Below are 15,466 nucleotides of genomic sequence, written 5' to 3' on the forward strand. Positions count from 1 at the left end.
CATAAGAATGGTTACTAAGGTGTCTTGTAATCTAGATTTAGAAACATATAAAATGATAGAGAAAAAGAAAAGTTTTCACGAGAAGCAAAAATCGACAGTGAAAAACAAAGGATCAAGGAGCGTTATCATAATGAAGACTACTGAAAAAAATATAGATAAAGAGTGACTAGCAGAATAATGAGTAATAACTGGAGCGATAAAAGCTACCAAGAAAAAGTTAAGAGATTTGGAGTGTTAAACTTATAGATCGTCAATCATGAAGGTATAGGATCTCAAATAACCTTTAAAGGCGTGTCTTTCTAATTAAGTGAAAGTAAAGAGCGACATTAAAACTTCAAACAAACATAAGTTATTTATTATATTGTGTGGCTGCCCCCTCCTTGATCCACCACTCTTTAGGCTAAAGTTTGGCTTGTTTTCCAATTCTTAAAGCATAACTGCTCAAACACAAGGACCGTTGAGTAAGACTAAAAATATTTTTAAATAACTATAAAAATTTAGTGTAAAGAGAGGGGAGGGGGTTGAGAGGTTGACTGTCCTCGTGACATATGGAATAATTTGTGTTTGTTTTCAGATTTAATGTAATTATTTACTTTCATTGGAGAAAACTTTTTTTTAACTCATAGGGTGTAAACGAAGTAAAACAAAAAGAAATACAGAGAAAAATTGTCGTCTTTATATTCAGTTTTGAATTTTCATTGTTGGATATCTTTAAGGGAGCAGTATTTGTAGACATGTGTACATACGACGCTGTCAAATCAAGAGTTTATAATTTTAGACAACCTAGAAAAGCTAAGGTAATTAAGTTGACATTTGCTAGGAACGTTAAGGGTAATGATGATTGCGATCACAAGGTAGCGTCTAGTTTATTAAATTATATCTGATAAACTCATCAAATTTTGATAAACTCATTATATTTAATTATATTTGACAGACCTGGATCATATCGAAAATATCACCTCTTTTGTAACCTTTAAAAAGAATTTATAAAAAATGTTCATTCTCGGACTCTTTATTAGTTAATGTTTAATTTGAGCACGGTATGTTACAAACTTTTAAAGGAGACTCTAGACGGTCAATCATTTTGATCAAAAGCTTCTGTCAATGTTTTGACGTGTGCTTCAATCGACTCTTCAATCTTGACCAAAGCTAATTTCAAGTTTAATTTTAACTTACGGCCAGGTTTTTAATCAAACAGTTCGTGGTAACGAACTGTAAGTAAGGAGCGACCCGGCTCAATGGTAACCGAAACTCTAAAAAACAGGATTTTGATACCAATAGATACATCAAAAGAATCAGATTTTAATTCTGATTTCAAATATATAAGTTTCATTAAGTTTAATCTTACCCATCAAAAGTTACGTGCCTGAGAAAATTTGGCTGATTTTCGAAAAAAGGGGGAAAGACCCCTAAAAGTTATAGAACCTTAATGGAAATCACATCATCATATTCAGCGTATCAGAGAACCCTACTGTAGAGGTTTCAAGCTCCTACCTACAAAAATGTGGAATTTTCCATTTTTTGCCAGAAGAAAGATCACGGTTGCGTGTTTATTTGTTTGTTTGTTTGTTTGTTTTTTTTTTTTCCCAGGGGTTATAGTATATACCCAGTGGTCATATAATATCGTGGGAGAGCTCATTTGAATGGAAATTAAAAGTTCTAGTTCCCTTTGTAAGTGACCAAAAAAAATGGAGGGCACCTAGGCCCCTTCCCACGCTCATTTTTTTCCCAAAGTCACCCGATCGAAATTTTGAGATAGCCATTTTGTTCACCATGGTCGAAAATATGATAAAAATGTCTTTTAGGATGACTTGATCCCCCAAAGTCCCCTGGGGGAGGGCTGAAAGTTATGAACTTTACTCACTGTTAACATACAGTTTTGGTTATTGGGAAGTATACAGACTTTTTCAGAGGAAATTTTTTCTGGTAGGTGGGGGAAGGAGAGGGTCGGGGGCTAGATGGTAGGATCTGTCCATGAAGTAAGTTTTCATGGGTGAAGGGACATAGCTATGAAGGGGGCGCCGGATTTCCAAGCATTATTAAAGAAAAAGATCAGGAATTAAATAAAAAAAAACAAGTTTTTCAACTGATCAACTGATTGTGATTAAGAGGTCATTTTTAAAGAACTGGAAAAAATATTCGAACTTTAGTTTAAAGAGCAGAGTATTGACTAGGGGGCAAACCCCCTAATATACGTGTTAAAAATTTATGAATATAGAAGTTCGTTACGTAAGTTAATTCTAAGTTACGTATATTTATTACTAATAAAAACGTTCGTAAATAAAACTAAACAAGTTTCGAGAAAGCCATTTAACCAAATATAATATACAAATTTTGTTTTAATTATTCATGTACGGTGAGCCAAAATCAAAACCTGCATTTATTCAAAAACGTTCTAAAATTAAATAAAAAAAACAAGTTTTTTTAACTGAAAGTAAGGAACGACGTTAAAACTTAAAACGAACAGAAATTATTCCGTATATGAAGGGGGCTGTCCCCTCCTCAACGCCTCGCTCTTTACGCTAAAGTTTGACTTTCTCACAACTCTATTTTTTTAAACAATAAAAAAACTTTAGCGTAAAGAGCGAGGCGTTGAGGAGGGGACAGCACCCTTTCATATACGGAATAATTTCTGTACGTTTTAAGTTTTAACGCCGTTCCTTACTTTCAGTTAAAAAAACTTGTTTTTTTTTATTTAATTTCAGTTCAGAGTCGGGTAGTAAAGTGTCTATCGTGTGTGAAATGCAGTATAATACTGATTTGGATTTTCTTGCATGTACTATGATTGCGCTAAAGCGAAAAAAAGAAGAAAATAGGAAGCGTCGCTGGTCCAAGGAGTGGTTTAAGATGAGAAATCGCTTCACTCATGATCATTTACTGAACGTTCTGCGCCATACGGAACAAGAGGACTACAGAAACTTTATCAGAATAAACCAAGATAGTTCTGAATTTTTACTCAAGTTAGCAAGGCACAATATAGATAAGAAAAATGAGAGCCGTACTCCTTCTCTCGTCAGATTGCACAACTCCGCTTCAAAAAGCGTATCGTTAATAATTTTTCAGCAAATCTTTTTTAATCTGGGCGTAGGTTCTTCATTTTCATAGCCCAACCCTTAAGCTAGAATATTCTCTTCTGTCTGTGGTTACTTGAAGTATTCCGTAGCTAAATCCACAAATTGGTCAGTGAAATCTGGCTGACCTTTTTTTATTCTTTTTCCCTTTTTCCTCTTTTTTCCCTTTTTTTTTATTCTAGCTGAAAATTCCACCGAAAAAATTTCTTATGGATGAACTCGAGTAAAAATTTTTTCTTAGCATACGTTAATTCGAAAAAAACTTTAATTTTTGATGGTTTTTAAAATCATGGTTTTAAATCGGAGGAGGGGTAATCCCTTTCTCCGTGGAAAAGTTTTCCATCAAAAACCCAGCAGAAGGGTATTTTTCACTAAAGGTTTTTTTGGGGAGGCGAGAGGTGAAAAATAGAAACTTTAAATAACGCATCAAAATTGTGAAATCGATATCTACTCCCTTATGATTTCTGAGAATAATTCTGGTCTACGTTGTTATTATCAAAGTAAAGAGTTACATTGAACCCCAAAATGAGCAGAATATATTCTGTATAGGAGGGGACTGTCCCTTCCTCCACCTCATGGTCACAGAAACTTCGAAGTCTGGCCATTAGACCAGAAATTAAGAGTTCTAGTCCTTTTTTTAAAGTGCAAAGGGATTAGAGATGAACCAGTCGCATTGGGGTGTTATTTTCCGAGATGAGACTTTCCGCGGGGGAGGGGGGTATTTTCCAGGGGGTAAACGCCGCCAACCAAATAATCGAGTTTCTAATGCTAGTACAATACAGTACAATTCTTGCCTCTGTTGTTTCTTTTTCACTAATTTCAATCTGATCCCTAATGAATGCAAAGTCGTTACAGTATAACAAGAAAGGCTGAGTGATGTCCTTTACTGACGCTCAAGACTCCTTTTTTTCTTCTTTTTTTTTTGCTTGGTTGTCATGTATTGACGCATGTAATTCTTTCTTAAAGCATTATTTTCGTTTTTTAGTTCATGAACTGTATAATCTTGTTTCGGTATCTTTACTGCCTGCAATATCCTGCCCAATGCTGCACTCTTCTTATTTCGGTCTTTACTAATTAATATAATTTCGGTCTTATTTAATAGTCTTTACTTTTAATTTTCTATAACTCGGGGTGATCCCGGTATAACTTTATTAATTAACAAATAATCCCGCGCACCATATTTTTTCTTTCTTTCGGTATATCTTCGATTGCTGTTAGCGTGTGACTGACGCAATATTTGAACAAAACTAGTCTAGACGGTCAATCACCCTCGTCAACCGGTTGAGTCATTCAAACTTTCTATCAATCACCGTCAACGCTTGACTCAATCGTCAAACAGGTTCCTAGACGGTCAATCATGCTTTAATCAATCGATTGACGGAAGCTTTTGATCAAAATGATTGACCGTCTAGGGCGTCCTTAAGAGGTAATCATTTCTAAATAATTTGTATTGCCTTGTGTGTTAAATTACCTCGAACACTGTTTTCCAGCCACATTCGTATGTGGTAACGACTTGAACAAATAGAAAAATAGGCATTTATACCTTGATTTTCCGAGTGATACAGTGCAAATACTACTACTAATATTAACTCACTGCAGCTCCAAGCCGCCTGAGGTCAACACAGCTACGCAAGCTCCTCCTCCGTCCCTGTCTATTCAGAGCTTCCCTCCTTACATCTTCCCAAGAAGTTTCCCTTAAATCTTTCCTTATGACTTCCTTCTACCCGATTCCGGGACGGCCTGTTTTTTGTTTGGCCTTTGACGGTTGGTCGATAGTTGAAATAACCTGTTTTCTCTTATTTCCTTTTAGTGCAAACAGGCATCATCTTATACTGACGAGTGTATAATGTGACATTTTATTGTTGTCCTTGTGTTATCCTTTTTTAAATATTTAAGTGCTACAGCATACTTAACACATTCTTTTTTTCTAGCAAAGAGGAGAGCTACTGGAAAAAGTGCAAGGTTTATACTTGGCATATTGCCAGATAGCACGCCTGTTTGATTCTGTTTACACGCACCTATGTCAGCCTCAGAAGCGTCTCTTTGTAAAGAAAGTACTCGATTCAGTCATATTAAGGGGTTTGGAACTGAGAGTAAGGTTTTTAGCGTATTTATAGTCATGAAAACACTTTTTGTACTCGTTTACAGTTTATTACGTACCATCTATTTATGGACATTCTTTTTGAAGATACTCTACATACTTAATTTTGAACCGTTCTAATTTAACTTATTGCTATTCTTGGGGGGGGGAGGGTTAGCCTTTTATTTAAATCTTATAACGCTTGCTTTGACAGATATCAGATATTTTGGGGGGGGGGGTGGATTTTGCCCTTTTATATCTTATAAGACTTGCTTTGCCAGATTTCAGGTACTCATTTGCAGCAGATCTGCCCCAAAAGCTCTGCTAATTTGTTTACCTCTTGATTACACTACAACCCCAAACTGCAAGAAGCCTCAAAAATGGGTAAATAACCTATCTTACTCGTGTTTTGGAGAATGCACTAGTCGATATAACTCGATGCATTGATTTGTCTCGATGCTTCGATATATAGCTTGATGTACCATAAACAATAAACAAATTTGCAACTTAGAGGAATCCAAGGATAAACTAAGGGTATTACATTGGAGCTTTTAGGGTACGATGCAAAACTTTTCATGGACTTTTCGTGGAGATGGCCCATTTCTTTGAACTCAGACTGGGCCTGCCTGATTGAATGGTTCACATTTGAGTCATAGAAATGCATTTTTGTATTTCTATAGTAAACATAAATAAATCCCCAACTCTACAATAGAATATTTTGATATACTGAAACTGACGGTATGGTTTTCATCAAGATTACTTGAATTTTAGGGGGTGTTACCTCCCCCCTCCTTTTTCAAAAATTAGTAAAATTTTCTCAGGCTCGTAGCTTTTAATGGATAGCAGCAAAATTGATGATTTTTTTATGTTTGGATTCAGCAAAAAAATCCAATTCTCTTGATGTACTTTTTTGTTATCAATTTTGTTTTTATAGAGTTTCGGTTACTTTTGAGCCGAGTCACTCCTTATTTATAGTTCGTTATGGCAGCGACAGCTGCAACTAGTAAAGAACGAACCATTGCCCATAGAAACCAAAAACTTATAAGCGTGTTAAAAGAAAAATGTCTAGCAAGAAAAATTCCATTTGTAGCTGATTCAGCAGTGGTAACTATTATGTCGATTAGTCTTAATAGTAGAAGTTCGCTGCGATAATACTACTACTACTACTAATAAAAACTCACTGCAGCACCTAGCCGCCTAACGCCAACACAGATACTCAAGCTTCTCCTCCACTCCTATCTGTCCAAAGCTTCTCTTTTTAAATCCGTTCCAAAAGCTCTTAGTTCCATTAATTCTTTCTTTATGACGTCCTCCCACCCCAGACGAGGACAACCCGCTTTCCGTTTAGCCCTAGATGGTTGGCCGAAAAGGACAATCTTCGGCAATCTGTCATCCTTCATCCGCACAACGTGCCCTAGCCACCTCAAACTTTCTTTCATTATAGCCCTAGAAAGCGGTATTAAACCACATTTTTCGTATATCCTATTGTTTGAAATACGGTCAGTCAGCCTGGTACCCAGAACAATCCTTAAGCAATTTCTCTGGAAAACATCTAGCAAATCTTCATCCGCTTTTCGAAGCGTCCATGCTTCAGAGCCATATTTGACCACTGTCATCACTGTAGCTTCTAATATTCTAATCTTGGTTTGCAGGCTTATGTTCCTATTCTTCCAAACCTTTTTTATTTGGAAAAATAAACCCTGAGCCCTGGCTATTTAACTTTTCACATCTTTACTGCTCCCATCCTCTTTACTAATAATACTCCTCGTGTAAGTGATGCTGCCTATCTGATTAATCTTTTTAGTGTCAGCTGTCACCTATTAATCTTTATCTATTCCTAGACTTAGTGACTTTGTCTTCCTAACATTAATTTTCAATGCTATCACCCTGAGCATGCAAAACTTCTAAAACTTCATTCATTTTGCTCACACTTTCATCTAGGATGCTTAAATCATCAGCATAATCCAAGTCCAGGAGATTTTTTCCTCCACATTTGATTCCGTGGTCTCCCATTGCCTTTACTGTGCTCCTTAAAACAAAGTCCATCAAAATAATCGATACAAAGAGGAGATAGATCAGAACCGTGCTTAACTCTTGATTTAATACAAAACCAGCTGCTAACCTCATTTCATAACTTAGCCGCAGTAATGTTATTCTCGTACATAACACTAACTACTTTAATGTATTCGTCTGGCATACCATACCATCATAAAAACCTTTAGTAAAGCCCTCCTATCAGCATAGTTGAATGCTTGCTCATAATCTATAATAATGAGGATCAATGATGTTTGAAAACTCGGGATTTCTCAATTATTAACCTGAGAGTGGAAATTTAGTTAACACATCCTCTACCTTTTCTAAAACTGCACTGTTCTTCTCTTAAAACTTTGTCTACAGCATCTCTCAGTTTAAAAAGTGTCATATTACTAAGTAATTTGCTACCTACAGAGACCAGACTAATGCCTCGATAATTACCACATTCACTTTTATCACCTTTCTTATAAAGTGACTTAATTAAGGTTTTCCTAAAATCGCTAGGTACTTCCCCTTTTTCAACAATTATATTTCATAATCTTCAGTAACTTATTTCTAACTTCAGAGCCACCATATTTAAGAAACTCATTTACCACCCTAACAACACCTGGTGCTTTATTATTCTTTAATCACTTTAGTGCTGTCGCCGATTCTTCCTCACAAAACAAATCGTCCTTTACATCCAAGGTATAACAAACTTTGTTGTTTTCCTCTATATTTTTTCCTGCAGCTCTTTCTCAGTTTAGAAAATTCTCAAAATTTTCGGCCCCTCTCTCTTTAATTTTTTCCTTATCGCTATTTGTGGCCCCATTCCTATGTTCAGCTTGGCTATTCCTACATCGACTACTCCCTTTCGATTGAATAGTGTGCAGACGCCATGTTTTAATATTACATTGTCGATTTATATCTTTTGGAACTTTGGTAATTCCATCCATAGCCCTCACATCCCGTTAGCCTCATCTGCGTTCTAATGCTTTTTCCGCCTCCCTTTCATCCCTATTGTTCTCACATGATATATCACTCAGATAATTCTTGTACAAGTCCTTTCTCCTTACTATTAAACATAAAGCTTTTTCACTAATATTCTTAGCTGGAGTTCTATCTTTCTTCCCTAGTATGCCTTCAGCAACTTCACAAATTATTTTTCTAAAATTATTCCAACCATCTTCCACATTGTCAAGATTTAGACTCCTAAGTTTAGTATTCAACTGTTCCTGAAAAGTTTCCCTTAAATTCTCATTCTGGAGTCTACCAACATCATAACTTCCCGGGAGGTGGTTACCCTTCCGATATTTCAGCTTTAGATTAACCCTTGACACTACTAGATGGTGATCTTTACTTTTAACATCAATAACAGCACTCCTATATACCCTAGTATCTTGTATTGATCCTGCCAGTCTTCGGTTTACTATAACATAATCAATAAGGTTTGCCGTCTTACCATCACGTGAATACCATGTTAACTTATGAGCCATTTTATGACCAAACACCGTATTGGTTATAACTTAATTGTTATACTTATAAAATTGCAAAAGGGTGTATTCAATACTCTTTTTTTTTCCTAGACCAAATTTACCTAGGCTGGGATACCATCTATCCATTTTTCTACCAACCTGGACGTTAAAATCTCCCAGTAATAACATCATATTTCTACCTGGGACCCTGTCTATTTGCTCCTGTAACTGTAAGTAAAATTCATCTGAGTCACTAGCATCTCCGTCAGTCGGTTCTACAGGAGCGTATAATAATATAATAAATACCCTAATCTTTTTAGTGAGAAAATGAGCAATCAGTCTTCCATTATTAATACCTTCCCTGCCTAAACGAGACATGGCAGCTTTCTTAATCATCGTCAACTTTACTCTATGTCCATGTAACCCATCCTTCCTGCCTGAATAAACAAATTCTATATCACCGAATTTCAGGCTTCCTACCCCTGGGATATGAATTTCTGAAATTTCTAATAGATCCAGTTCAAATCATCTGAAGTCATCAGTAAAAATGTCGATACGATGGTCATTTTTTAACGTCGTAACAGTCCAAGTTCCAATTTTCATGTTCTTTAAATTATGGAAATTATTTTGGCCTCAGGAAAAGCAATGATCCTGGATACCAGTGCAGGACGGGGGTCACATATCTTCTCAAGTCTACAACGAAGTGCTTGACCCGGCTTAGAACCGGACAGCAAGACGTCCATGGGGTCTCCGGTATGAATGAAAGTTTTGAGCACTCCTGGACTCATCTTAGTCACAACATAGTTTTCAGCCCTTGCTAAAGCTATTCTATCAACAAGAGTCAAAATCCTGCACAGACAGTCTCAAGCCTATGACCTCCGACTCATTATATATTCATGCCTAAAAATATTATGCTAGTACGGGGAGGCAACCCATTATAGATAAATTAGCTAGGAAGAGGTTTTTCAGTCCAAAGACGCCCATCAAAACATACTAAGCCCAGAAAAATTGTCCATTAGTCAGAATCCCGTGCGAATGCTGTGTCGTTTACTAGGCTATAATTTCCTCGAGGGGCGCCACTCCTCAAGTTTACGGGAATTTAAAAAACAGCCGAAAACACCTTAAATATCGACTTCGAAGATTGCGATGGTTTAGATCTTCTAATGTAATCTTTCATTCTTTTTCACTTTCGTTTTTGACTCGTTTTGATTCTTGTTGTCGCTCGTCTTCTAATAGCACAATTCTTTTTTCTTCACTTTCATTTTCGAAACGTTCTGATTCTCGCCATTGCTTGTAATTCTCGCTGCTGCTTATCTTCTAATTGCATATTTTCTGTTCTTTGTTTTCAGTTTGTTTCGTTCTGATCCTCGTTGTCGCTTGACTTGTAACAACATATTTTCTTGTTCTTCAATCCTTTTGTAGTGGAGAGGGGAAACACATTTGCACCTGCTCCCTCCGTCACCCCAGTTTCAAGGTTTTTGTTGTATTAGGTTTTCTATGTAACGCGACCAGTATTGATGTTAAGATAAGATATTTATTTCGGAAAATTTTTTGAATCAGCTTAAAAGTCAGCTAAAAATTTCTGAATATTATCTCGATTATTCTTAATAGTAGAAGTTCGCTGCAAAGACAAATTTGCGGGAATTTCAAAAACATCCTGAAACAACTCAAATATTGGCGTTGAAGATTGCGATGACGTTGTTCTTCTAACGTAATATTCCTTTCTTCTTCACTTTCATTTTTGAATCGTCCTGATTCTCGCTGTTGCTTGTCTTCTAGCAGCACAATTCTTTGATCTTCACTTTTATTTTTGACACGTTCTGATACTCGGTTGGTAGTATTTAACGGCTGGCTATTGAGGGTGTTGTTGGCGAAATACAAGGGAATTTGTGTTCTCCTTTCCTTGAGGGTTACCAGGTTGGCTCTTCGGAGAAAGGATATCCATACGGGACTTTACCCTCATTGAAAGTAATTCTCAAGGAGGCCCTAGATGGTCAATCATTTTGATAAAAAGCTTCGGTCAATTGATTGACACAAGCATGATTGACCGTTTAGGAACGTGTTTGACGCTTGAGTCAAACGTTAACGGTGATTGATGGAAAGTTTGAATGACTCAATCATTTTGATCAAAAGCCGTTTGTTGCATGAGCTTTCGTCGAGGTTGTAGTTTTACTGAAACAAACGCCAATCAATTGACGAAAATTTTTGTTCAAAATGATTGACCGTCTAGGGCCTCCTTTAGGCATCTTTTTGAGACTGCTTCTATTCTTTCTGACAATTCATTGGTGATACCAGCATGCCAAACAGGACAGGCGTACTCAAGGATTGGATGTACAAATGAAGGGTAAATTCTCAAAAAGTAGGATTTAGGACAGTGAATTTTTTAAGGAGTGTAAGGAGGGAAAATGCGATATCTTTGCGTTTTAAAGTATCATGAACACGATGATCCCATTTTAAGTCGCTTGAGATAGTAATGTCCAGTAATTTCATACTACTAACTGACATTTCAGGGGGGATTGGATAGGTTAAGGAAGGGTGAGTCTTAAGAAAATTAATTTTTAATATTGTTGATTTTAAAGGGTTGAATGTCATATTGTTAGCAGCAGCTTCATCTGATATTTTTTTCCAGGATATTCATTGAGCTACTTTTTAGATTTTTGAAACGAGTCTCTAAGACTGTTAGATCATCAACAATTTTTCAACTATCAGACAAGTTGACACCAAGGTTGTTTATCATTGCGAGAAATAAAGTTGGATCTAAAAGGGTTCCTTGGGGAACGCCAGTGTAAATTGGGAGGGGATCAGAATAGACATTAAGGTATTTGACAACTTGTGTTCTATTAGAGAGGAAAGAGGTTCTAATTAAAAAGAGGTTAACTTGAAGTTCATTGAATAGTTTTTCTACCGATGTATTGTGGTTATTTAAATCCAAAGCTGCTTTTTTTCCATGTCCAATGCTATAATGTCGAGCACGGTAATTGTTTAATAAACATAATAATAAACTGGCCTTTACGCCTCAAGGACAATTGCTTGTGGTAGTCTAACCTAATTATGAGGTATTGGGAGGGTTTTCCTTACAAAACAACAACTAAAGGTCATACAGGTGTACTCCGGAGAGGATTTTGCGGAAATGGGCTATTGCATATTCTGTAACGTAGCGATTCAGACTAACATCAAGGAAAGCGGACTTTAGGGCTATGGCTTGTGTTCCAATTAAAAATTTGATCATTTGATTTTCTTTTCTACATAGTAATATTAATCTTCTTCAAATGTTTATTTCCTCTTCCCCCCACCCCTCCAACAAGCATCTTTCTATTTCAATCTATTGGCAAATGGAGAGTTGGCAAATAAAAAAAAATCGCATAGAATTGCACTTTTTGAGGTTCAAGTATACCCCCCCCCCCCCAAAAAAAAAAAAAATTATACCATAAAAATGTAAGTAATAATCTCCAATTTAGGAAAATTTATGAAAATGCCTGTCACCCCGGTTTTTTTTTTCCTTGTAAGTGAAAGATTTTGTGCGTTTTGAACAATTTAAGTCTTACATTATATTTTTTTTATAATGCAAAAAAAAATTGTGACGGATATAAGCTTTTGTTGTAATTATTTAAAAGATAGAAATCGTCTTAAGCTTGATAGAAACAGATATAAGAAAATAATAAGCACACAATAAACACAGAAAATAATAAATAATAAACACAGAAAATAATAAACACGAGGAAAAGAATTACAGAAAGTACTTCATAAATGGAAATGTAGCATAATTGTATTTATATATAACTGTATTTATTTATGTATAATTTAGATAATTATGTATATAATAATATACAAACATTCAATTATAAGCTAAAACGACCAAAATTTTAGGCAGAAACGAGAAAAATACCTAGGATTTTTGAAAATAATTTTACCAAGCTACAAAAAGAGTATGCCCTCATTGGACCCCAGTTTAATGCTGAGAAGTCTGAAGAACTTCTTTTTTAATTCGAAATCTGATGCTGGTTGGGGCGTCACACTTGGTGATTCTACTGTTGAGCTCGCGGATGGTGTTGAATATCTGGACATTCCTATTGAACGGTCAATGCTAAAGACGCGGCAATTACTGCTATCTCATTTTCAGAAACGGTCTTCTTTTATGTATAGCTGTATAGTGGTGAATACGTGGAAGTTTGACCATCGTCTGTTGGCCCAAGTGTACAAATCCAAAATATCTGTACCGTAGCCCATTTTGGCATATTTTTACGGCTACAGATAAACTGAAATTGCGTTAACTGTACTACAAGTCTGCAAAGTTTTTTGCGGTGTTTACCACCATGGACAAACAATAGGTATGTTACGCGCCAGTACGGTGTTACCATCCCTGAAGAAGCGATTCTGTCCCAAATTGATCTATATAATTTGTCTGTCAAGTCCTACCCGTGGGCCAAGATTTTACAGTAGTAGTCGGCTTTTGTGTCTCATTGTTGTGTTTTTGTTTTGTTTGTGTCAGAAGAGTTAGTGCCTTGTGCTTTTATTTTTTCTTTTTGTTCTCCATCTGTTTTTTCATTGATGGGTACAAAATGCATTTATTCATTCATATGATGTAGGCTATTTAACATTGCAATAATGATGTATTTCTCCGTTACACGAATGCAGTTCTAACTTGCAGCTTCTGCATTAAACCGGTTATCCTTACGGTTTGTAATTTATTTCATTGTCTGGTTGAGAGCGTAACTTACCAAAATATCATTGTGTTGTTTAAAAACATAAAAAGGAATCAAGCAGTATTTTAACCTTGTCCCAATTTCAGCTATGGAACCCCTCATATTTTCACGACCATTGCTTTGAAGCTCTCCCCCCCCCCCAAAAAAAAGAAGCAAAACAGCAATTGTGATGTTTCTATAAAGAGTTTTTGAACAGCTTCTAAGATAAATCACATAATTCAGTACCTTGTGACAGTGTCGTGGATGAGGCTGGGACTCACGACTCAAGGGATCTTGGTTCAATCCCGCGTGTCGCAAGGAAAAATCTTTGGAAAATTGGTAGTTGATAATTTTTTGTGTTTGAATCATTTTCTCACGTCTGTTTCTATCTGTCTCAAGACAATTGTGGCAGATAATTGTTTTTATCTGCCACAATTTAATTATTTAATTAATTTCTCTAAATTTGGCCCATGATGTAAGATTTTAACTTTACTCTAAAAGGCGCTAGGAAGACAGCCATTTATGTACATTGAGGTTTATTCCCAAGTATAATTGTGCATCAGTTATAGTAGGGAGGGGCCGGTGGATTTTTGTGGTGGTGGTTTTAGTTTGAATGTACCTCAATAAATGCAGGTCCCGCTCTATTGAAGACAACCTGAATACATACCTACAATGTACAAGATGGAATTACACACGCATCATTTTGACAAAAGATGATATTCCATTTAGCGTAATTTATTATAGCGTAATTTACTATTACGTTTACTTTTACGGTGATGTTTTCTTCTTTTTTTTTCTCCATTCCCTGTCATGGAGCCATAGACTATTGGGTGTCTGATGATGTAGTATTTGTTTTTATATTTTTAATCTTATTATTGCATTAATTTTGAATAAATCCAACCATTAATGCTTCAGATGTGGCATTCATTAATGCAAAAGAGAAAACTTTCCACTCAGGAAAACATTTCTATATGCTAGAGAAAGTTAACCATAAATAGCTTTTAAGACCATACCGTCTAGCTTAAATATAGAAAACGGTAACCTAAAAAAACGAACTTATATTTTATTTAGGCGCTGAAATTGAAATTTAATTCCAACGTGTTTTATTTTCTGAGAAATATTCGAGCTTGGCTACTAATAAAATTGGCTACTTGGCTACTAAGTAATTTAGCGATAGGGCAGCATGAAAGTTCGTTTCTTTTGAAAAAAAAATTTAAAAAATGCGGAAAAAAATTGTGATTAAGTAGAATAAGAAACGCAGTCAATAGTTTCATCCAGCTCAAGATTCAAACAAGAGTGAAATCCGTCCATCCTTGCACTTTAGTTCCCAATTTCGCTGATTTTTCTGCTTGTCAGGCAACTCCCCAGAGTTGAAAATAATCAATTTATATTGGGCAATTAGTCAAGTTTTCGGGTAATTTCAATGGTACTTTTCGTTTCCACTCGAAGCTATTTTTTATGGGTTTCAGGTAATTTTTAAATTCCCAGAAATCAGTTTTCAAAATAAAATTTTACTATTAAGACTACTTAGATAAAAATTCCTGAGTCATTTGTTAATGGCAATTTTTTCTCAATAGGCAGTTGTTTTAAAACATATTTTTCAATTTTCGGTTACTATGGTCCGTAGTTCGTACTTCACTAGGTTGCAGCTGTCGCTGCAGAATAATCAGCCAATCATGATATCACATCGCTTGTAGAACCGTGGTGTGTTGCCTCATCTTGTTTTTAATCCATTTTATACCTTTTGTTAGTACATTTTATAGCAATAATGTCTTTTGTTAATTACACTGTTGCTAGATATTGCACCTTACTTTCAAATGAACCCTTAAACAGTTCTCTATGGTGTTCCAGAGCCCCGCTAGCGGAGGAGCAAAAATAAAAGGAAAAAACAGAGTACATAACAGTGCTACCCAATGCAAAAAAGTTCAACTGTTTCCTTTTAATGTTGAATATTTTGGAGGTAAAAATCGGACGAGTAAAAATGTTGCAAGAATATAATGTCAACTGAAATTGATTATCGATGGGCGAAAATTGCCCATATCAATAAATGTTTTTCTGTTCAACCATGGGTAAGCCTTTTTTGTTATATTTTTTTTTTTCACGAAGGTTAGGATGCGACTGGAAAATCGTTGAGAGATGGTTAAA

The 15,466-nt window shown here is 35.7% G+C and overlaps 1 protein-coding gene across 1 annotated transcript in view; it reads left to right on the forward strand.

The window, feature by feature from the left end:
* LOC148946572 (dynein regulatory complex subunit 11-like) overlaps positions 1–15,466 on the forward strand; it is a 130,240-nt gene that overhangs the window by 27,979 nt on the left and 86,795 nt on the right. Inside the window, exon 3 of the mRNA XM_089097157.1 lies at positions 5,003–5,164. Coding sequence (XP_088953283.1) covers positions 5,003–5,164 — 162 coding nt within the window. The remainder of the gene's footprint in view (positions 1–5,002; positions 5,165–15,466) is intronic.

Source organism: Artemia sp. Qi Xiang Cuo, chromosome 11, assembly GCF_049724085.1.
Source record: "Artemia sp. Qi Xiang Cuo chromosome 11, ASM4972408v1, whole genome shotgun sequence".
NCBI lineage: Eukaryota > Metazoa > Arthropoda > Branchiopoda > Anostraca > Artemiidae > Artemia > Artemia sp. Qi Xiang Cuo.